The 23,390-nt window shown below is 46.7% G+C and overlaps 1 protein-coding gene across 1 annotated transcript in view; it reads left to right on the forward strand.

The window, feature by feature from the left end:
* LOC116972598 (SCO-spondin-like) overlaps positions 1-17,970 on the forward strand; it is a 63,384-nt gene extending 45,414 nt beyond the window's left edge. Inside the window, exons 20-24 of the mRNA XM_033020413.1 lie at positions 5,415-5,510; positions 8,707-8,767; positions 10,932-11,062; positions 14,145-14,295; positions 17,761-17,970. Coding sequence (XP_032876304.1) covers positions 5,415-5,510; positions 8,707-8,767; positions 10,932-11,062; positions 14,145-14,295; positions 17,761-17,783 — 462 coding nt within the window. The 3' untranslated portion in view covers positions 17,784-17,970. The remainder of the gene's footprint in view (positions 1-5,414; positions 5,511-8,706; positions 8,768-10,931; positions 11,063-14,144; positions 14,296-17,760) is intronic.
* Positions 17,971-23,390: the final 5,420 nt, after the last annotated feature.

A 23,390-nucleotide genomic window follows, 5' to 3' on the forward strand; every position in this document is an offset into this window, starting at 1 on the left:
CTGGCATTCCAAACCTAGCAACAACATTTTCAAATATCTCACGGTTCAACATCCATTCTATGTTGTCATTAAATTGTCGTGACCTTGTGTCTGCGACTGTGTTGCACCCCCCGGCAAATAAATGGCTGAAATCCAAATATTCTTGTCAATACACCAGCTCCAGATTTGTTTAGCCAAGCTATTACAAGCTTTTGATTTTGCTCCACCCATATGATTCAAATATGCTACTGCTGTAGTGTTGTCAACTTGCAACTGAACATGTATATGACTTTTAGCAAGACAGTAAGCTTTAAGCACATAGAATGTTCCCAGAAGCTCTAAGTAATTGATGCCTCTTAATTGCAGAAGGGATGCCTCATCAGTATTCCATCTGCCTCCACAGCTGGAAAACATGTCGGTAGCACCCCATCCTAGGCCACTGACATCAGTCTGTAAAATTATAGAAGGTGGATCAACCAATACCTTCCTTGAGCTGCTTGCCACATTCATCACCCACCATAATATCTCAGAAATAGCTTCAGTGGGCAATTTCATAGGCCTATCAAAATGACCTGCATGTGTTATCAAAGGTACACAAAAATGCTGGAGAAACTCAGCGGGTGCAGCAGCATCTATGGAGCGAAGGAAATAGGCAACGTTTCGGGCCGAAACCCTTCTTCAGACTGAACCATTCAGATTTTACCTTAGATGCTGCTGCACCCGCTGAGTTTCTCCAGCATTTTTGTATACCTTCGATTTTCCAGCATCTGCAGTTTCTTCTTGAACACAACTGCAGGTGTTATCAATACTTGTTGTTTAGCTTGTTGTAATTCTTGACAATGCAGATGCCCATACTGCACGCCTGGAAAAGCAGTCACAAACCTGCCAATCAACTTGGCTACTTGTCTAATTGAAGGTAGTTGTTTCTCCAGCAGCTTGACACACTCTTCAATTAACTGCTGCCTTTTATCACTTGGCAGAGTCACTAGCATCTGATCTGAGTTAATGGTGAACCCCAAGTAATCAATCACTGGTGTTAATTTCGACTTCTCTGGGTGGATAACGAAACCCAATTGTTCAAAAGTGATTTTAACAGCTGACACTGATGATTCAGCTGCCCCCCGAGTGTTTCCTACAATAAAAATATCATCCAAATAAGCCATTACCACATGACCCTTAGTTCGGAGTAAGCCAAGAATTGGTTTTAACAATTTGGTAAACAATCTCGGAGCTGAGGTTAAAACATTAGGCAAAGCTTTGAATTGCCACAATTGATCCATCCAGCTAAACTTCAAAAATCTCCTATCATCCCAATGAACAGACACTGAGTAATAAGCATCCTTGAGATCTATGCTTGCCATATAACACCCCTTGGACACCAGCTGCTTAGCAGTGGAAACATTTTCCATCTTAAAGTGTCCATGCTACACAAAAGGGTTGAGGCTTGTTAGGTCTAGAATGATTCTACACCCCCCATCTTTTTTAGCTCTTGGAAATATACTTGACACAAACTGATGGGTTTGCTGAACCGTTTCCTCAATTACACCTTTTTTACACAAATTCTCAAGTTCAGCCTGTATTAGTATATTCTCTTTGTGTGAAAACACGAGTGTCCGATATGGGACATGCTGAGTGGGTAGACACACAGTAGGGCAGAATTCTGAGTATAGAAGCTGGGATGTAATGTTAAAATTGTACAAGGCATTGGTGAGACCAAATCTGGAGTATGGTGTACAATTTTGGTCGTCCAATTATAGAAAGGATGTCAACAAAATAGAGAGAGTACAGAGGAGATTTACTAGAATGTTGCCTGGGTTTCAACAACTAAGTTACAGAGAAAGGTTGAATAAGTTATGTCTTTATTCTCTGGAGCGCAGAAGGTTAAGGGGGGACTTGATAGAGGTCTTTAAAATGATGAGAGGGATAGACAGAGTTGATGTGGATCAGCTTTTCCCTTTGAGAATAGGGAAGATTCAAACAAGAGGACATGACTTCAGAATTAAGGGACAGAAGTTTAGAGGTAACATGAGGGGGAACTTCTTTACTCAGAGAGTGGTAGCGGTGTGGAATGAGCTTCCAGTGGAAGCGGTGGAGGCAGGTTCGTTGGTATCATTTAAAAATAAATTGGATAGGCATATGGATGAGAAGGGAATGGAGGGTTATGGTATGAGTGCAGGCAGGTGGGACTAAGGGAAAAAAGTTGTTCGGGACGGACTTGTAGGGCCGAGATGGCCTGTTTCCGTGCTGTAATTGTTATATGGTTAATTCAATCCGAAACACCTCTATACTGCCCAACAGAAAAGGGTCTGATGTTATCTCTTGCCATTCTTTGAGAAACAAGTGTAACCTGCCCCCAACTTGAACATCTTCACCACTTAACTTACTTCCTGGATGAGCTTCATCTCTTACCTGCACAATAGCTGGCTGGGCTTGTTCCCCCCGGCCCCTCGTTGGGAAAGTCACCTTAGCCTTAGTGCCTGTAGCTGGATACCAGGTTCGTGAGGTGGTAAATGAACGACTCGTTCCCTCACCAGTCCCTGTGAATGCTCCCCGTCGATAAGGGAAAAACCTTTTCCCCATTTGGCCACTTGTTGGCATTTTTATGAGACCGACTGTTTTCGCCTCCCCGCCCAGTTCCTTAACTCTCTTCGCAAGGTTCTCCCCGAACAACAAACTAGGCAACTGGACATTATTCGGCTTGCATAACGCCACAAATTTCGGGTGAATAACCGGACGTATGGCACTTTTCCTGAGGCCGTTAATCTCAAATTGTGCACTACAGAACAGTCCCAGAGCATCCTGGTGTACTTCCGTCCAGTGCCCCTCATCCAATATTCTGGCAAATGCAGTAATTCCTGCTGCTAACAATTTGAGCATTCTCTACACCTTCAGTTCCTGTGCTCTCACTCCAACCCCCATTTGGCCCCATGTCACATGCTTGACCATCGGCACCTTAAGCAACTCACAGTTGACTGGGGCTACATACTTTTTTGCAGTATCGTCCATAGTTAACTCCTCGAGCTGGATGGGAGAGCATATAATTAATGGTGGTTGCCAGCTCTTCCCCCAATGGCTCCCCTGCTTCTTTGGGGACTGCGAACTTAGCTGCCAGATTAGGCACCATGACCTCTTGTCCATCACCCTTAGGGCTATACATAGCCATCACCCCGGCATCAGCATCTTCCTGACCCGGCTCACCCTCCTCCTCCATAGGGGGCGATTCTGCAGCCCTGCAACAGGCACTGCTGACACAGGCTCTCCATCAGCCTGGCGAGAACTGCTCACCTCCTCCCGGAGCGCGTCCTTTGCAAGCAACCTCTCCAACAGGCGCTCGATCAGGGAGAGCCGTGAGCAAACGGTCTCTCCTTGGAGGTAAGACCTCCTGTCCCGACTCTGGGTCGATGGGCCTGACAGACTTAGATGTAGCATTACTCCCTGCCGGCGCGGCACCGCTGCTCTCAGGCAACGAGTCTGCTCTCGCAAGCCCCCCTGCTTGCGACAAAGTCGGTGAGCTAGGCAGGCACCCACTGACCGCATTCTCTCGGTCTTCCATCTCCTGTGCAACGGGTCGCCTTGCCTTCACCTTGCTAGCTTTCTGCATTCTTCTCCGGAGCACAACCTCCAACACAGAAACCAGCCTCAAGAATAATTCAAGGCACTTACCTCGAGTTTTAAACGTACCCGCGTTGGAGAAGCATTGCTGCTCCAACCGGCCGCTTGCACCAATGCGTCTGACGTAATGACGCACGTGCGGCTGAACGGGCCTTCTTCACGTAGTCACTCACGTGACACCGATGTAAAATAGAGTTTGATCGGATAGACACGTGGGAAACATGGCCGCAAGGTGTCTAAGAATGGAATTTAAATACTTCAGGCTCTTTCATGGCTCTTTCCAGCAGCGTCTGAAACCTGAAGAACAAATATCTTGTGAAAGGCGGCTGTCACATCAATACTGTCAATAGACAATAGGTGCAGGAGTAGGCCATTCGGCCCTTCGAGCCAGCACCGCCATTCAATGTGATCATGGCTGATCATCCCCAATCAGTACCCCGTTCCTGCCTTCACCCCATATCCCCTGACTCCGCTGTCTTTGCACAGTTGCAGTAAAACTTCCTTACTTCTATCCTGCTTTCAATATGAGGCAGCATTCCATTTTCCGTACCTGTGTTCCATGTTTCCATGTTCCGTGAATGGGGATACCCAGACCTGTGCGCACAACAACATTTAAAAAAAAAATATATTCCTCCTTCCAATATGGAGTGCCTCCATACCTGGCAGGTTTACATGTAGAATGGAGCTTCTTTAACATCTGCAATTGAGGGATTTGAGTATAAACGTTAAAGTTGTACATTATGTTGCTGAGGCTGTACTTGGAGCGTTGTGTTCGGTTTCCGTCATCCTGCTATAGGAAGGATGTCATTAAGCTGGAAAGAGTGCAGAGACGATTCACAAGAAGGTTGCCAGGACTCCGAGGCCTGACCTATAGGAACAGGAAGAACATTCTAAGACTTTATTCCTAGCAGTGCAAGAGGCATGAGACGTGATCTTATTGAGGTGTATACAATAATGAGGGGGAAAGGGTGAAAGCACAAAGAATTTTTCCCATGACAGGAGAATCAAGAACTCATGCATAGGTTAAATTCACCTATGATCCCACCATTGTTGGGTAATGATGAGTCTGTGGAGAGGAGGGAGATTGAAAATCTGATTGAATAGTGCCAGAATCCTGCTCTCAACACCAGCAATACCACACAGCTGATTACTGACTTCAGGAACTTATTGACTTTGGACAGGGATTATGATAGTTTTCATGGGACTAGTTTGCATGGGACATCTTGGTCAACATGGACGAGTTGGGCCGATGGGCCGGTTTCTGTGCTGTGTGATTCTATTACTTCTTTTTGCCAAACACTTGAACTCCCCTTCCCACACTGACCTCTCTGTCCTGGGCCTCCTCCATTGTCAGAGTGAGGCCAAATACAAATTGGAGGAACACCACCTCATATTTCGCTTCGGGTACCTTGCAACCCAGCGGTATGAATATTGATTGTTCTGACTTCAAGTAACCCTTACATTCCCTCTCTCTCCGTCCCTCCCCCACCATAGTCATTGTACTAGTTTCACTGGCATCCTGGTGAGTTGTTTTTCATCCAGGTAACTGGTTTTCATCGAGCCCACAGCTAACAATCGACTGCTTCTTTCATCATCCTTACTTTTTTCATACCTCTCTGTATCACCATCTATATCTCTCGCTCCCCTTTCCCCTGACTCTCGGTCTGAAGAAGGGTCTCGACCCGTTGAGTCACTCCAGCATTTTGTGTCTATCTTCCCTTAACTCTCTCTGCTTTGCAAGCAGTCTATCTCCACCTGTTATTCTCCGATACATTGACATGTTTCATTTGTGATGGGGAGTAACAGTCTTGGCTCTCTTGCAGCCAGGGTACGAATGGGCAGATGGTTGTGAACAGTGTCGATGTCTCAATGGAAGAAAGGTTTGTTCTGCTGGGTGTCCACCACTATACTGCCTTGAGGTAAGAAAATGTCCGGTTCTCATTCTGTTAATTTATTGAATTGTTCGTTTATGTATGATGTTATCTACGATGACGGTGTTTACAAGCCTGTTATGCTGCTGCAAGTAAAACTGTAATTGTTCCGTTTTTTGGAACTGATGACCATTAAACCCCCTTGATGCTGAACCCTTCCTCTGGCTTCCATGGTTGGGTATTAATGGTGGAGTAGCAAGATGGATTCAACAGTGGCTGAATGGGAGATGCCAGAGAGTAATGGTGGATGGTTGTTTGTCAGGTTGGAGGCCAGTGACGAGTGGGGTGCCACAGGGATCTGTGTTGGGTCCACTGTTGTTTGTCATGTACATCAATGATCTGGACGATGGTGTGGTAAATTGGATTAGTAAGTATGCAGATGATACTAAGATAGGTGGGGTTGCGGGTAATGAAGTAGAGTTTCAAAGTCTACAGAGAGATTTATGCCAGTTGGAAGAGTGGGCTGAAAGATGGCAGATGGAGTTTAATGCTGATAAGTGTGAGGTGCTACATCTTGGCAGGACAAATCAAAATAGGACGTACATGGTAAATGGTAGGGAATTGAAGAATGTAGGTGAACAGAGGGATCTGGGAATAACTGTGCACAGTTCCCTGAAAGTGGAATCTCATGTAGATAGGGTGGTAAAGAAAGCTTTTGGTGTGCTGGCCTTTATAAATCAGAGCATTGAGTATAGAAGTTGGGATGTAATGTTAAAATTGTACAAGGCATTGGTGAGGCCAATTCTGGAGTATGGTGTACAATTTTGGTCGCCTAATTATAGGAAGGATGTCAACAAAATAGAGAGAGTACAGAGGAGATTTACTAGAATGTTGCCTGGGTTTCAGCAACTAAGTTACAGAGAAAGGTTGAACAAGTTAGGGCTTTATTCTTTGGAGCGCAGAAGGTTAAGGGGGGACTTGATAGAGGTTTTTAAAATGATGAGAGGGATAGACAGACTTGACATGGAAAAGCTTTTCCCACTGAGAGTAGGGAAGATTCAAACAAGGGGACATGACTGGAGAATTAAGGTCAAGGTCAAAAGGTCAAAAACTTTATTTGCCATTTGTGCTTACACACATAGGAACTCTTGTGCGGCTATTCAGAGAGTCAAGTTACGTTAAAAATAAGAAGTTTAGGGGTAACATGAGGGGGAACTTCTTTACTCAGAGAGTGGTAGCTGTGTGGAATGAGCTTCCAGTGAAGGTGGTGGAGGCAGGTTCGTTTTTATCATTTAAAAATAAATTGGATAGTTATATGGATGGGAAAGGAATGGAGGGTTATGGTCTGAGCGCAGGTATATGGGACTAGGGGAGATTATGTGTTCGGCACGGACTAGAAGGGTCGAGATGGCCTGTTTCCGTGCTGTGATTGTTATATGGTTATATGGTTATATGGTTCTCCTTTCACTCCTCTTTCCTCCTTATGGAGTCATTGGAGTGTGGCGGCACCTAACGGCAGCGGCTCAACTGCAGTCCGTCTGTTTTTTTAATTTTGTCTCGTTAAATGTATGTTTTTGATTCTAGTTTTTATTCTTTTTTAGTTGGGTATATGTGGGGGGTGGGGGGAGAAACCGTTTAATCTCTTCCCTGTACGGGGGACCTGACTTTTTCCCTGTCGGGTCTCCGGTGTCGTTGGGCCTAACATCGTGGAGCCGGTGGTGGCCTCCAACCAGAACTAACCTGAGGGCTCCAGTCGCGGAGCTGGCCGACTTCGGAGCGTGGAGAGCTGTGGTGGCGCGCGGCTACGACCCGACTTCGGAGGCTCCGGCCGCAGGCTCGGTGGACAGGAACATCGGGAGCTCGCAGGTCCCTGGTGGGAGACCACTTTTCGGAGCTCCTGCAACGGCAACTTTTTCCGCAGGACTCACGGGGGCTTTAACATCGTGAGCCCCAGTCGCCTCGACGTTGCAGTTGGACTGCTGGACCGCAGGAGAAGAACAAAAGGAAGAGATAAGACTTTTGCCTTCCATCACAGTGAGGAGATGCTGGAGATTCACTGTGATGGATGATTGTGTAAATTGTGTTAAGTGTGGGTCTTGGGTTTTTTTGTATTGTAAAAGACTAGGAATGAAATTTGGTTCAAACCTTGTCTGTTTGAATGCCAATAAAAGGCATTCTATTCTATTCTATTGATATATTCAAAGTAAAAGGGTGGCTAGGGAGAGAACAGATCGCAACTTCACCTAGAGCCACAGGAGATGGGAGAAATATTAAATAAAAACTGCTCATCGTATTTTCACTGAGGGGAAGATCATAGAAGGAACTGAGGCAGAGCAGATGTGATGTTTTAGACCATGTATGAATTAACGAAGAAGAGGAATGTGTGTTTTTAAACCACGTAAAGGTGTATAAACATAGAAAATAGGTGCAGGAGTAGGCCATTCGGCCCTTCGAGCCTGCACCGCCATTCAATATGATCATGGCTGATCATCCAACTCAGTATCCTGTACCTGCCTTCTCTCCATACCCCCTGATCCCTTTAGCCACAAGGGCCACATCTAACTCCCTCTTAAATATAGTCAATGAACTGGCCTCAACTACCTTCTGTGGCAGAGAGTTCCAGAGATTCATCACTCTCTGCATGTATAAAACACCATGGAACACTCGTGACTCCTGAACAAGTGCATCCTCAGTCCCTGGTAAAGTTAACAAAGAAATTAGCGAGGCCCTTGCGAGGATATTTGCGTCTTCTTTACTCACAGGTGAAAATCCCGAAGACTCAGGGGTGGCATGGACAGGTGGGATCGAAGGGCCTGGGTCTGTACTGTACAACTTCATGCTTTTCTCTCTGTTCTACGACACCGAACTCCCTCCCCCACCCCCCCCTCCCTCACCCCCACATGTTTCCATCTATCACTAATCCTACATTAATATTCTCTTCACATTCCCATCAACACTCCGATTCAACCTCTAAATTTGTAATTAAACAGCTGTGAGTCTCGACTGGAACAAGAGCAGGGCATCAGGTGTACATGCCCGCTCCTGTCATTCTCCCCTAGCCATTGGAAAGGTGGCAGCCACTAGCACAGAGTGGCACAGTAGACTTTGGACAGGATTACTCCAACAACAAGCTACCAGACACATTGGACAAATGATTTTCGTTGTGACTCTCTGGTTCGACTTACTATCTGTACTGAACACTGTTAAAAGCATTGAGTAAAATACATTGTTTTGATGATTTCAGGGCTATGTGAAAGTAGTGGATCCTGGGGAATGTTGTCCTGTCTGCAGAAAGGAAGTGCCTGGTAAGTTAAACCAGCAAATAAAAGTATATGTAACAGGATGATACAGCAAAACATCCCTGTAGAGACAGATTCTATATCGTCTCAAGGATTTAGTCCTCAGTCACTTTAATGACCATGGATCAGAAGGTAATCGATATGCACCCACGAGACATTCAATGCCGTCGATAGATAAATCTTCCTAAAACAGTCTCTTGATTAATAGTTTCTTTATTGTAGTAGTAAAAACAGTAAGATAATTCATAAAAGCTTCTTCTTGTAGAAGTACATTTCAATCACACTCGTGGTCATGCTCGTGCATGGTCAAAAACAATCTCCCTTCCCCGATCTTCATCAAATTAAACTAAATTCCTTGGGAGTCTGCGCCAGAATCCCAGCCGCAAACACACCTCCGACTACGTATAAATCCCACCCACATAATTACAGGCAGATACAATTTAATGGCAACTGGTTTTAGTTATCACATACCGAGTTAAGCTAAATGGCCACTACACTGACCATCAACCCATGGCCATCATCAAAAACCCCTTCACACTAATCCCACATCAATATTCTCTTCACATTCCCATCAACATCCCCAATTCTACAACTCACTCACAAACTTGGGGCAATTTGCAACAGTCAATTGCATGGGACTAAATTGGAGCACGCATTGAAAAGCCCAAATAGTCACAATGAGAATGTGCAAACTCCACATCATCAGCACCTGGGTCACTGGAGCAGCAAGAAAGACCGCTCTACTGCCTGTGACACTGTACATCCTTTCCCCTGCCCCTTGCTCTCCCCCCCCCCCCCCCTTTCCCTATATCGATGTCTGATGTTCCTCTGGCACTTTCTCCCACCATCTTGGGGCGACACGGTGTTGCAGCAGTAGTGTTGCTGCCTCACAGCGCCAGAGACCCGGGTTCAATCCTGACTACGGATGCTGTCTGTACGGAGTTTGTACATTCTCCCCGTGACCGCGTGGGTTTTCTCAGGGTGCTGCGGTTTACTCCCACGCTCTAAACACGCACAGGTTTGTAGGTTAATTGACTTCAGTAAAAATTGTAAATTGTCCCCCGTGTGGAGTATTGTGTTAGTGCACGGGGATCGCTGGTCAGCACAGATTCCGCGCTGTATCTCGTAACTAAACTAAATCTTTTTGTTCCTATGTCTGTCTGCTCTTCTCATCTCCTGTTTCCTCTCTGTCTGCCTTCATTCAGTTTCTTTCTCACTCTCTACTTCTCTCTGTATCCTTACATAAAACATAGAACAGTACAGTACAGGAACAGGCCTCGCGGCCCACCACATTCATGTCAAGCACGATGCCTGCACATGATCTATGCCCCTCCATTCCTTATATATCCATATATCTATCTGAAAGCCTCTTCCACCCTGGTAGAAAGGTACTGGCTGTTTACCCTATCTATACCTCTCATAATTTTATACACTTCCATTGGGTCTCTCCTTCAGCACCAATGTTCCATTGAAAACAATTCAAGTTTGTCTAACCTCTCCCTATAGATAATAGATCTCTAACCCAGGCAGCATTCTGGCAAAACTCTTATGCACCCTCCCTAAAGCCTCCATTGCTTCCTGTAATGGGCGACCAGAACTGCCACAGTTCAGCCTAACCAAAGTCCTGTAGAGTTGCAACTAGACTTCCTGACTCTTGTACTCAATGCCCCGACCAATGAAGGCAAGCATACCCTATGCTTTCTTTACCACTCTATCGACTTGTGTTGCCACTTTCAGGTGCTATGGACATGAACAATAGACAATAGACAATAGATGCAGGAGTAGGCCATTTGGCCCTTCGAGCCAGCACCGCCATTCAATGTGATCATGGCTGACCATCCCAAATCAGTACCCCGTTCCTGCCTTCTCCCCATATCCCCTGACTCCGTATTTTTAAGAGCCCTATCTAGCTCTCTCTTGAAAGCATCCAGAGAACCGCCCTCTGAGGCAGAGAATTCCACAGACTCACCACTCTCTGTGAGATTCCAGACTCACCACTCTGTGAACCAAAAGATTCCTGTAAACATCAATGCTGTTAAGGCTGTTGCCATTAACTCCTTACATTGCTGTCATTCTCGTTCTCTATATCTCTTTCTCTGTGCCTCACCCTCTCTTAATTCTCAGATTTTAGTCCTGACATATTTTGTAACTATATAATCTCCATTCCTAGATGATTCCTCCACAATGTGTCAACGTTACACCGAAATGCGGAACATATCCAAGGGTCATTGCTGGCTGGAGAATGTGCTGGTCAACTCCTGCACCGGGAGCTGCCTGTCCCAAGTTCAAGTCATCCCAGAGGTAAGGACTCTGCAGATTCTGGAAACTGATGGGAAAGGAAGGTGAGGAGTGGAACCAAATAATGGTGGGAGTGGGAAGGCCAAAGGGAGGGGAGGGGTGGGGTGAGCTATAGAGGGGTACGTGGATCCTGTGGAAGCAGTGTGTGGCTGATGAGCATGTTCATTAGTAATAGAAACAGAATTGGGCCATTCGGCCCATCAAGTCTACTCTGCCATTCAATCACGGCTGATCTATCTTTTCCTCTCAATCCTATTCTCCCGCCTTCTCCCCGTAACCCCAGATAGAGTAGGTGCGGGGAGAGGAAAGGAACAAGGTGGAAGTGGGCTGCGCGTACTCTGGGAAGAAGGATTGTGTGGGAGGACCAGGGTAGAAAGAGTGAGAGGGCAAGGTGACCTGAAATTGTTCATGTTGTTGGTGTGTAGACCACTCGTGTGGAATATGAGGTGTTGTTCCTCTAACTTGGAGACAGACAAAACAGACAGGTCAGTGTCAGAATGCAAAGGGAATTTAAAATAGATGGCAACTGGGAGATTTAGGTGGCCATTGTGAACCGAGGTGGTAAAGAAGGCATTTGGCATGCTTGCCTTAATTCGTCAGGGGATTGAGTACATGAGTTGCAGTTGTTGGTGAGGCCGCACTTGGAGTATCGTGAGCAGTTCTGGTCATGCTGCTATAGGAAGGATGCCATTAAAGTAAGTACGTTGGTTTTAGTTAGTTTATTGGCCAAGTATTCACATACAAGGAATTTGCCTTGGTGCTCCGCCCACAAGTAACAACATGACTTAAACTGGAAAGAATGCAAAGAAATGGTGGCGGAGAGAGGCGGTTTGTTGTAGGATACGTCTATTCACGTACAGGAAGCTGCAGCTGGCAGCCATGAGCACTAGAGAAACATTTAAATGCACAAACAAATTTACGATCGTCCACCGAACCCGATGGATTCGGTAGGCCTGGCCTCCAGCACCTGGAAGTGTCAGGGAGGCCTCCATTGTACCAAGTGTGGACTCTGGGGAGACTGAAGCCTTGGGGCATGCGACCTCCGACATCCTCCAGGTTCACTCACTGGACAACAAGAAAGGCCCATGAGAAAGGCTACTGTATCATAAGCACTGTATCGAGGAACTGCTGTGTACTGTTTCACAGAGACGGTGCCTCACCCCCAACTCTGTGAACCCCATGTTACTCCATCCGCTGCGTGGACAGCACGGTGAAGTCAGGGGTCTGTCTCTTGTCCAATTCCTGCTCCTCCCGACAGGGAACATCTAGAGTTCTCCACCGCCATCCTGACATATCCACAACCCTCCTCAGGCGGATGTCAAACTAACACTTGAGGAATTGGGAGCCATGATCCACAGGCCCAATATGTCAATCCCAACGCCTTCAACGTTAATGTGGACACTTCGACCAAGCCAGTTTGTGGTAGTATCTGCCAAACTTCCATCAACACCTGAGGGCCCAAAACACTTGACCACTGCTACACCTTCAGGAACACTCACCACTCCATCCCTCACACACACACACACACACACAGTCTTACCGCCAGGCAGTGTTTCAGGTGTGAAGGCGACAGGGACTGAAGAGCACAGAACCAACACAGGCCAGAAATACCCTTTTATTGTCACTCTTTACTTCACGTCAGCCAACTACATCTAGGTCAGTATCTTCGTCACCAATCTCCTGTTATTAACTAATGTTGGAAGCTAATGTGGGAATCTTATAAGCTTTTTGAAAGGTCACATATTCCACGTTCTTCCTCGTGTACTTTGTTTGTTACATCCTAAATAAAATGCAGTAATGAGTTGTGTTGTGCAGGTCTAGGTTGGTCAGTGCTCTCAGTGTTTTCTCTGCTGTTACAGCAGACTCTGCCATTGTTCCCCCTACTGATAGGCTGATCAATCTTTAATTCCTTGATATCTCGCTCTCTCTTTGTTTCCCCCTCTCTTCCCTGTGTCCCACATGGATGCGCATTCACTTCTTCCACAATCCTGCCCCCCCCCCCCTTTCCCCTTCTCCCTCACCATCCCATTCCACCTACATCCCTCCTTCAGGCTTTACATTTCACATTCATCTCCTCATCTCACTGCCATTTGTCTTTTTGTGTCTGGCCTATTGTTTAGCTGATCAAACCCCCGTCTCACCTGTATTTATGTGGTCTCCATTATTTAATGTAAGAGACCCTGTTTTTGTGAGACTGACCTTTGGCTACACTAATCTTTATGTTTCTTCCCACGTCTGTGGAAGCAGTCAGTCGGTTTGGTTCTGATGGAGTGTGATGGACAGTACCTACTAGGTAGCAAAGATTATAGAGCAGAGCAAGATGCGCCACTCTGCGAAAAAAGCGTAGTACGACATGGGTGTGACATGACGCCATTTTATTGAGCAGCAAGTTACAATAATATGAATAAAATTTACATATTATTCACTAAATATGTGAAGTGATCGATGCTGTATAAAACACAGTTCCCTACAACACTGATTACACCAAAGATGATAGAACGGATCAATCTTTGGAACGGATTACACCAAAGATACTAGAGGAGCATTGCCCCCCCCCCCCCCCCCTGCTGCCTCGGGAGCGCTCACCGCGGGCAGACACTTGAGGCTCTCCCGCTGGCCGCCTTCATCTGGTATAGGGGGGGACCGAGAATCAGTCCTGGGTCAACTCAGGAGTGCAGGAAACGTCCTCTTCCCCCAAAGATACTTTGCTTTCCCCTGCGACCTGATGTAAGAGCAGACTGTATAACTGTGGAGTCCGTCCCCACTACCAAACATGTCGCGTTTGGCATCAACAAATGGCGGCCGTGACGTTCCGTTACGTACTACACGTCAGTCCATTGGATTTCGGAGGAGTGGTCTATCTTGCTCTGCTCTATAATCTATGCTAGGTACCATAACGCTCATGGCTGCCTGATAAGGTGGACTCTGTCGACCCAGTGCAGTAACACGGTGTTTATCTGGTAACCTTAAGCTTGATGTCTGATAGATAAAGACTAGCCTCCCGGATTGATGCTGTCTCTATTCTTGGTTATTTGCAGAATGTGCTCTGGGTTAGTCTGATTTGCAGTGATTCTGTCTGTTGCAGGAGCCATACCTACAGAGCCAGTGTGAGTGCTGCAGTTACCACCTGCACCCCGACAACCCTGTGCAGTTCATCAACTTGCAGTGTGAGAACGGAGACGTGGAATCCATCGTTCTGCCAGTTATTCACAGCTGCGAGTGTAGCAGTTGCCAAGGTCAGTCTGTGTCAACCTATCTTCAAACCATCAGAGGTTAATAACATTTTGCAAAGTTATGATAATGAGAATGAATTTGCGCAAAGGCAATAGGTAACAATAATTCTGTCCTCAAAATAATTAAGAGATATAAAGGTTGGGAGCAGCATGCTGGTGCAGTAGTCAGTCCTGTTCCTGACCTCTCTGAAGGGCATTGACTGGGTGAATACATTTACCCAGGGCAGGGGAATCAGGAACGAGAGTCCATAGTTTCAAGATGAGAGGGGAATGATTTAATAGGAACCTCAGGGGCAAGCCATTCAGACAGAGGGCGGCGGGTATATGGAACCAGCTGCCAGAGGTAGTTAAGGCAGGCATTATGCCGTTATACTGGAAAGAGGGCAGAGATCCTGGTCTGTACGGAGAGGTTGGGCAGGCTAGGACATGTGTATAGAATAATGACAGGAATTGAAAGGGTGAAGTCTTTTACCCAAAGTTTAGGAATCAACAACCATATAACCATATAACAATTACAGCACGGAAACAGGCCATCTCGGCCCTACAAGTCCTTGCCGAACACTTATTCTCCCCTAGTCCCATCTACCTGCACTCAGACCATAACCCTCCATTCCTTTCCCATCCATATACCTATCCAATTTATTTTTAAATGATAAAATCGAACCTGCCTCCACCACTTCCACTGGAAGCTCATTCCACACAGCCACCACTCTCTGAGTAAAGAAGTTCCCCCTCATGTTACCCCTAAACTTCTGTCCCTTCATTCTGAAGTCATGTCCTCTTGTTTGAATCTTCCCTACTCTCAATGGGAAAAGCTTATCCACGTCAACTCTGTCTATCCCTCTCATCATTTTAAAGACCTCTATCAAGTCCCCCCTTAACCTTCTGCGCTCCAGAGACATAGGTTTCAGGTGAGAGGTGAAAGATTTAATAGGAACCCGAGGGGCAGCTTTAATCACAGGGGATGGTGGGTGGATGGAATGAGCTGCCAGAGGAAGGAGTTGAGGCAGGTATTATAACAACATTTAAAAGGCATTTGGACAGGTACATATATATATAGGAAATGTTTAGAGCAATATTATGGGCAAATGATGCAAGCTTGGATGGGGCATTTTTGTCACCATGGATGAGTTGGGCCGAAGGGCCTGTTTCCGTGCCGTATGGCTCCAGCACTCTACATACTTGCAATGAGTAAGCACATGGTTTTAATATGTGCATGGAACTCAGCACACCTCCATCCCCCACCAGCGGGCAGCATCTGTGGAGTGAATGGACAGACGTTTCGGGGCAGGATCCTTCTTTACTGAGTTTGTCAAACAGCTCGTTCTTTGAGGGAGAGAGGGGGTTAGTGGGAGTCAGAGTGTGGGACCAGAGGGTGCAGTGAGCAGCAAGGTGAGTCAGGGGGTCCATGCTGACTGTGAGGGGCGGCGGAGATGAAGAGAGGGGTGGCTGGGTGGCCACAGTGCCGGACGGTTGTGCAAATGGACAGGGACAGATCGGGCTGAAGACACTTCTTCATCCCACCACAGATGCTGCCTGACCCCCTGAGTGCTTCCAGCATTTTGTGTTTTGCTTAAGACTCGGTATCTGCAGGCTCTTGTAGTCAATGGCTAAAAGGGTTGTTGTAATGGATGGAGACAGGACACAGGCTTGAACTGGACACACACAATTTTTCAGTGGATCGCAAAATCCCTTGAAATGGAGTCAAAACAAGTTATTATTACTGAATACAGACACAAAAAGCTGGAGTAACTCAGCATCTCTGGAGAGAAGGAATGAGTGACGTTTCGAGTCGAGACCCTTCTTCAGAATCAATTATTACTGAATGCTCCCCCTTGGTTAAATCCCTCCCGACCTATGTTCTAGACACCTCAGACACTCTCCGTCGTCTCCGCGCATTCCATTCTCTAGGCCCTCACCCCCTCATCTTCACCATGGACGTCCAGTCACTCTACACCTCCATCCCCACCAGGATGGCCTCAAAGCCCTCTGGTTCTTCCTCGATCAGAGGAGCAACATATACCCGGCCACTGATACTCTCCTCCGCCTAGCGGAGCTGGTCCTTACCCTCAATAACTTCTCGTTTGACTCCTCCCATTTCCTCCAAATACAAGGCGTAGCTATGGGCACACGCATGGGCCCCAGCTACGCCTGCTTATTTGTCGGTTACGTCGAGCAATCCTTGTTCAATACGTACCAGGGCCCCATCCCCGACCTCTACCTCCGCTACATCGATGACTGCTTTGGTGCCACCTCCTGCACCCGCACACAACTGACTGACTTCATCCACTTCACCACCAACTTCCATCTGGCACTCAAATACACCTGGACCACTTCCGACACTTCCCTACCATTCCTTGACCTCACTATCTCCATCGCAGGTGATAGACTTTTGACTGACATACACTATAAACCTACTGACTCCCATGGCTATCTGGACTACACTTCTTCCCACCCTGCTTCCTGTAAGGACTCCATCCCCTACTCCCATTCCTCCGTCTACGCCGCATCTGCTCAAAGGATGATGTGTTCCACACCAGAGCATCTGAAATGTCCTCATTCTTTAGGGAACGGGGGTTCCCCTCGCACCAGGGTCTCTTCAATGCCCCGCAACACTGCTCTCCCTCCCCATCCCCCCACTCGCAACAAGGGCAGACTCCCCCTAGTCCTCACCTTTCACCCCACCAGCTGTCACATACAAGTAATCCTCTGTCAGTTTCGCCACCTCCAACGTGACCCCACCACTCGCCACATCTTCCCATCTCCCCCCATGTCTGCCTTCCGCAAAGACCGCTCCCTCCGTAACTCCCTTGTCAATTCTTCCCTTCCCTCCCGTACCACCCCCTCCCCGGGCACTTTCCGTTGCAACCGCAAGAGATGCAACACTTGTCCCTTTACCTCCCCCCTCGACTCCATTCAAGGACCCAAGCAGTCGTTCCAGGTGCGACAGAGGTTCACCTGCATCTCCTCCAACCTCATCTACTGCATCCGCCGCTCTAGATGTCAGCTGATCTATATCGGTGAGACCAAGCTGGGCGATCGTTTCGCCGAAAACCTCCGCTCGGTCCACAATAACCAACCTGACCTCCCGGTGGCTCAGCACTTCAACTCCCCCTCCCACTACGTATCCGACTTCTCTGTCCTGAGTCTCCTCCATGGCCAGAGCGAGCAACACCGGAAATTGGAGGAGCAACACCTCATATTCCGCTTGGGGAGTCTACATCCTGCGGGCATGAACATTGAATTCTCCCAATTTTGTTAGCCCTTGCTGTCTCCTCCCATCCCTCAGCCTTCGGGATCCTCCTCCTCCTTTTTCCTTTCTTCTCCCCGCCACCCCCCCATCAGTCTGAAGAAGGGTTTCGGCCCGAAACGTTGCCTATTTCCTTCGCTCCATAGATGCTGCTGCACCCGCTGAGTTTCTCCAGCACTTTTGTGTACCTTTACTGAATGCTTATTCCTTTATTTCAGGTGGAGACTTCAGCAGACGATGATGTTATTGCCAATGGCTTCCACACAAAGATTCATGGATATTTCCATTCGCTCGTTTAAATGAGGATTTTTTTTAGGAGAGATTACGTGGAAGATCTGCAAAATTTGTCAAATGTCTTTGTTTTTAAACTGAGCGGAGAGCTCATTGTTAAAATCTGTGTAGTTTTTAATAAAATGGCTTAAGCCGTTTGCCTCGGATTCCTTTGGTTGTTATTTGAGACAGCGACAGGGCGTTCCACTCTGAGATATGGGGCCTCTTGGACCAAGCACCTTCCAACCCATGAGAACTCTCCCAGAACCTGTGGAAGTGTACAATCTGGCAGCTAACGATCCCACATCTCCAGTGCCACCACTTTCAAAACCTTGGATTGAGGGTAGTCCTGTCCTGGGGACATAATAATAATGTCCTGGCGATTTATCCCTATTAAATCCCATCGTACAGACATGGATAGGCAGGGAATTAGACGGACAGATGGGGTTAGATTGATATTACAGTCAGGACAGACATATGGGCATGTTCCTCTGCTGCACTATTCTATGCAGTGGCAGACTGGGTCTAAAAAATATTGGTTGCCAGGAGACAAAGGGGGCCCACCATCAGGAACCCACTTGATATAGGGGGCCCACTTCATCAGGGGCCCACTTGATATAGGGGGCCCACTTGATATAGGGGGCCCACTTCATCAGGGGCCCACTTGCCATTGGACAAGCTGACACCCTGGCCAGTCCGCCACTGATTCTATGTACTAAACCAATTTACGTACTAATGCTAAGATCTTTTAACCCATAATTCTCCCACTGGGCAACAGAAGCTTGAAGCATGCACCATCAGACTCAGTTACAGCTTCTGAATGGTCCTTCCATAGCTAGGGTACTATCCAATTCACCCCCACCTCACTGGACTTTGTCTCTGGAACTAAACACAATGTGCTGGAGTAACTCAGCGGGTCAGGTCGCATCTCTGGCTTAAAGAAATAAGTGACATTTTGGGTTGAGACCCTTCTTCAGACACAACTTTCTCTGGAACTGATGCACTACAATGCTGAGAACTATATTCTGCACCCTTCGTTCCACCTATTGTACTCGAGTTTGGCTTGTATTTATGTATAGTGTTACCTGATTTCATTAGATAGCATGCAAGACAAAGCGTTTCACTATACCTCAGTACATACGGCAATTATAAACCTAAACCTGTGGAAGCTCAGTAGAGCATTCGGCAACCTGCCAAATCTCCTCAAATTTGTGAGGATGTGATGGGCTTCCTTTGTGATTGCATCAATGCCGTGGGTCCAGGACATATGCTCAAAAACATGAGCCCCCAGGCACTTGAAGCTATTTATTCTCTCCACCGTCATCCTGCTAATGAAGACAGGTTCATGGACCCTCAGGATACTCCTCCTGAAATCAAGTCGGCTCCTTGGTCTTGCTGATGTTGAGAGCAAGAATGTTTATCTGGCACCATTCAATCAGATTGATCATCTCTGGTGATCATCTTCAGATGGTGGACAGCCTGAAAACTGTAGCATCCAGGTTCAGGAACAGCTTTTTCCCTGCAGCCATCAGGCTATTAAACACTACAACAAATAAGCTCTGAGCTCTGAACTGCAAAAGACTATTATTATTGCACTATATTCGATATTGAACTTTTTGCTTTTTTTTCTCTTCCCCCGTTATGTTCTATGTTTACATATTCTGTTGTGCTGCAGCAAGTAGGAATTTTATTGTCCCATCTGGAACATATGACAATAAAACACTCTTGACTTGACGCTCAACCTGATGAGTTCCTCCAGCAGATTTTACTTGGAATTTCTTGTGACTTCACCCTATTTTCAGATTTTTCAAATTTGCTGCTCTTTTCTGGAACTTTCGAAGCTACTTTTTTTTAAACTAATACTACTTTTACCTGTTCTAGTGGGGTCAAGGAAAGAGCGTTCACATCGCGGCCCCGTTTCCACCACCACGTACAAGAAGCGACAAGACAGATACCATTGTATGCAGATGCCGAGAAGTGTGTTCAGCTCTGGCTGAACAACTAATTTTGTGTGTGGACTCGATAAAAAGACCTGTTCTAGTTAGTCATGGCTGTCCCTCTCCATGCGAGTTTGTGCCTTGGATAGTGTGCAACAAACACCATTGCCAGAACTTGATTGACACACTGTATTGTCAGAGCTTGATGCGCTTTCAATAGACAATAGGTGCAGGAGTAGGCCATTCGGCCCTTCAGAGCCAGCACCGCCATTCAATAATAATAATAATAAATTTTATTTATGGGCGCCTTTCAAGAGTCTCAAGGACACCTTACAAAAATTGAGCATGTAGAGGAAAAACATGTAAGGGGAATTAAATAAATAGTAGAGACATGACTAGTACACAAAGTAAAGACAGAATTCAATACAAAACACAGTGTGAGGCAATTAATGCACAGATGAAAAGGGACGGGGACGTGGGGCTAAGGATAGGCAGAGGTGAAGAGATGGGTCTTGAGGCGGGACTGGAAGATGGTGAGGGACACGGAATTGCGGATCAGTTGGGAGAGGGAGTTCCAGAGCCTGGGAGCTGCCCTGGAGAAGGCTCTGTCCCCAAAACTGCGGAGGTTGGACTTGTGGATGGAGAGGAGACCGGCTGATGTGGATCTGAGGGACCGTGAGGGTTGGTAGGGGGAGAGGAGGTCAGTGAGATATGGTGGGGCCAGATGGTGGAGGGCTTTGTAGGTGAGGACCAGGATTTTGTAGGTGATCCGGTGGGAGATGGGAAGCCAGTGAGGTTTTTTGAGGACTGGAGTGATGTGATGCCAGGATTTGGTGTGGGTGATGAGTCGGGCAGCTGCGTTCTGGACCAGTTGGAGTCGGTTGATGTAGGTGGAGCTGATGCCAAGGAGAAGTGAGTTGCAATAGTCCAGTCGGGAGGAGATGAAGGCATGGATGAGTCTTTCAGCAGCGGGCGGTGTGAGAGAGGGTCTGAGTTTGGCGATGTTGCGGAGATGAAAGAAGGAGGTTTTAATGACATGGCGGATGTGAGGCTCAAGGGAGAGGGTGGAATCGAAGATCACGCCAAGGTTGCGGGCCTGGGGAGATGGGGAGACAGTGGTGCCGTCGATGGTGAGAGTGGGATCATGGCTGATCATCCACAATCAGTACCCCGTTCCTGCCTCCCGTCTCCATATCCCGTGACCCCACTATTCCTAAGAGCTCTATCTAACTCTCTCTTGAAAGCATCCAGAGAACCAGCCTCCACCGCCCTCTGAGGCAGAGAATTCCACAGACTCACAACTGTGTGTGAAAACGTTTTTCCTCGTCTCCGTTTTAAATAACTTACCACTTATTCTTAAACTGTGGCCCCTGGTTCTGGACTCCCCCAAAATTGGGAACGTTTCCTGCCAATAGCATGTCCAAACCGTTAATAATCTTATATGTTTCAATAAGATCCCCTCTCATCTTTCTAAATTCCAGATTATACAAGCCCAGCCACTCCATTCTCTCAGTATATGACAGTCCTGCCATCCCGGGAATTAACCTTGTAAACCTACGCTGCACTCCCTCAATAGCAAGAATATCCTTCCTCAAATTAGGGGACCACAACTGCACACAATACTCCAGGTGTGGTCACACTAGGGCCCTGTACAACTGCAGGAGGACCTCTTTGCTCCTATACTTAACCCCTCTTGTTATGAAGGCCAACATGCCATTCGCTTTCTTCACTGCCTGCTGTACCTGCATGCTTACTTTCATTGACTCATGAACAAGGACCCCCAGGTCCCGTTGTACTTCACCTTTTCCCAACTTGACACCATTTAGATAATAAACTGCCTTCCTGTTTTTGCCACCAAAGTGGATAACCTCACATTTATCCACATTAAACTGCATCTGCCATGCATCTGCCCACTCCCCAACCTGTCCAAGTCACCCTGCATCCTCATAGCATCCTCCTCACAGCTTACACTGCCACCCAGCTTTGTGTCATCTGCAAATTTGCTAATGTTACTTTTAATCCCTTCATCCAAATCATTAATATATACTGTAAATAGTTGCGGTCCCAGCATCGGGCCTTGCGGTACCCCACTAGTCACTGCCTGCCATTCTGAACGGGACCCGTTAATTCCTACCCTTTGTTTCTTGTCTGCCATCCAATTTTCTATCCATGTCAACACCCTGCCCCCAATACCATGTGCTTTAATTTGCCAACAATATCCTATGTGGGACCTTATCAAATGCTTTCTGAAAGTCCAGGTACACTACATCCACTGGCTCTCCCTTGTCCATTATCCTGGTCACATCCTCAAAAAATTCCAGAAGATTGGCTGACTCTGACCGATCCTGCTACTGCTATCCAAATGTGCCGCTATTTCATCTTTTATAATTGACTCCAGCATCTTCCCCACCATCGACGTCAGGCTAACTGGTCTATAATGCCCTGTTTTCCCTCTGCCGCCCTTCTTAAAGAGTGGGACAACATTAGCTACCCTCCAATCCACAGGAACTGATCCTGAATCTATAGAACATTGGAACCTGATCACCAATGATCAGCCAATTCTACAACAGTCTTGTATAGGAAGGAACTGCAGATGCTGGTTTATACTGAACATAGACACAAAGTGCTGTAGTAACTCAGTGGGTCAGGCAGCATCTCTGGAGAAAAGAATAGGCGACGTTTCAGACCTTCCTGCTTTACTAAACCGCTGCGCCATTGTGCTGCCCTTCTCATCTTTAAATAACTTTTCAGGGTAAGGAGCTATAATCAAATAAATTATTCAGTTTGACGCAGCACCCTGTAATACAACAGGAAAGTTAGCTTACAACACTTTATATTCCTAACAAAGATTTAGTGAATAGCCATTGTGTGAATATCAACTGTACTGCTTTAGAAACACTGAATTCACCTATTTCCAGCAAGCAGCATTCATTTCCATTCATCGTGCAGTAACTTTGCAGGGCAAGGTACTACAACCAAATAAATGACTGCAGTCGAAGCATGCAGGTACAGCAGGCAGTGAAGAAAGCGAATGGCATGTTGGCCTTTAGAATTAGAATTAGAATTAGATTCCTTTATTGTCATTAGAACAAGAGGAATCGAATATAGGAGCAAAGAGATCCATTTGCAATTGTACAGAGCCCTAGTGAGACCACATCTGGAGTATAGTGTACAGTTTTGGTCCCGTAATTTGAGGAAGGACATTCTTGCTATTGAGGGAGTGCAGCAAGGTTAATTCCCGGGATGGCGGGACTGTCATATGCTGAGAGAATGGAGCAGCTGGGCTTGTACACTCTGGAGTTTAGAAGGATGAGAGGATATAACATTGAAACATATAAGATTGTTAAGGGTTTGGACACGCTAGAGGCAGGAAACATCTTCCCGATGTTGGGTGAATCCAGAACTAGGGGCCACAGTTTAAGAATAAGGAGTAAGCCATTTAGAACGGAGATTAGGAAACACTTTTTCTAATGGTGTGTCTGTGGAATTCTCTGCCTCAGAGGGCGGTGGAGGCAAGTTCTCTGGATGCTTTCAAGAGAGAGCTAGATAGGGCTCTTAAAAATAGCGGAGTTGGGGGATATGGGGAGAAAGCAGGAACGGGGTACTGATTGGGGATGATCAGCCATGATCACATTAAATGG

This window comes from Amblyraja radiata, chromosome 4, assembly GCF_010909765.2.
Source record: "Amblyraja radiata isolate CabotCenter1 chromosome 4, sAmbRad1.1.pri, whole genome shotgun sequence".
NCBI lineage: Eukaryota > Metazoa > Chordata > Chondrichthyes > Rajiformes > Rajidae > Amblyraja > Amblyraja radiata.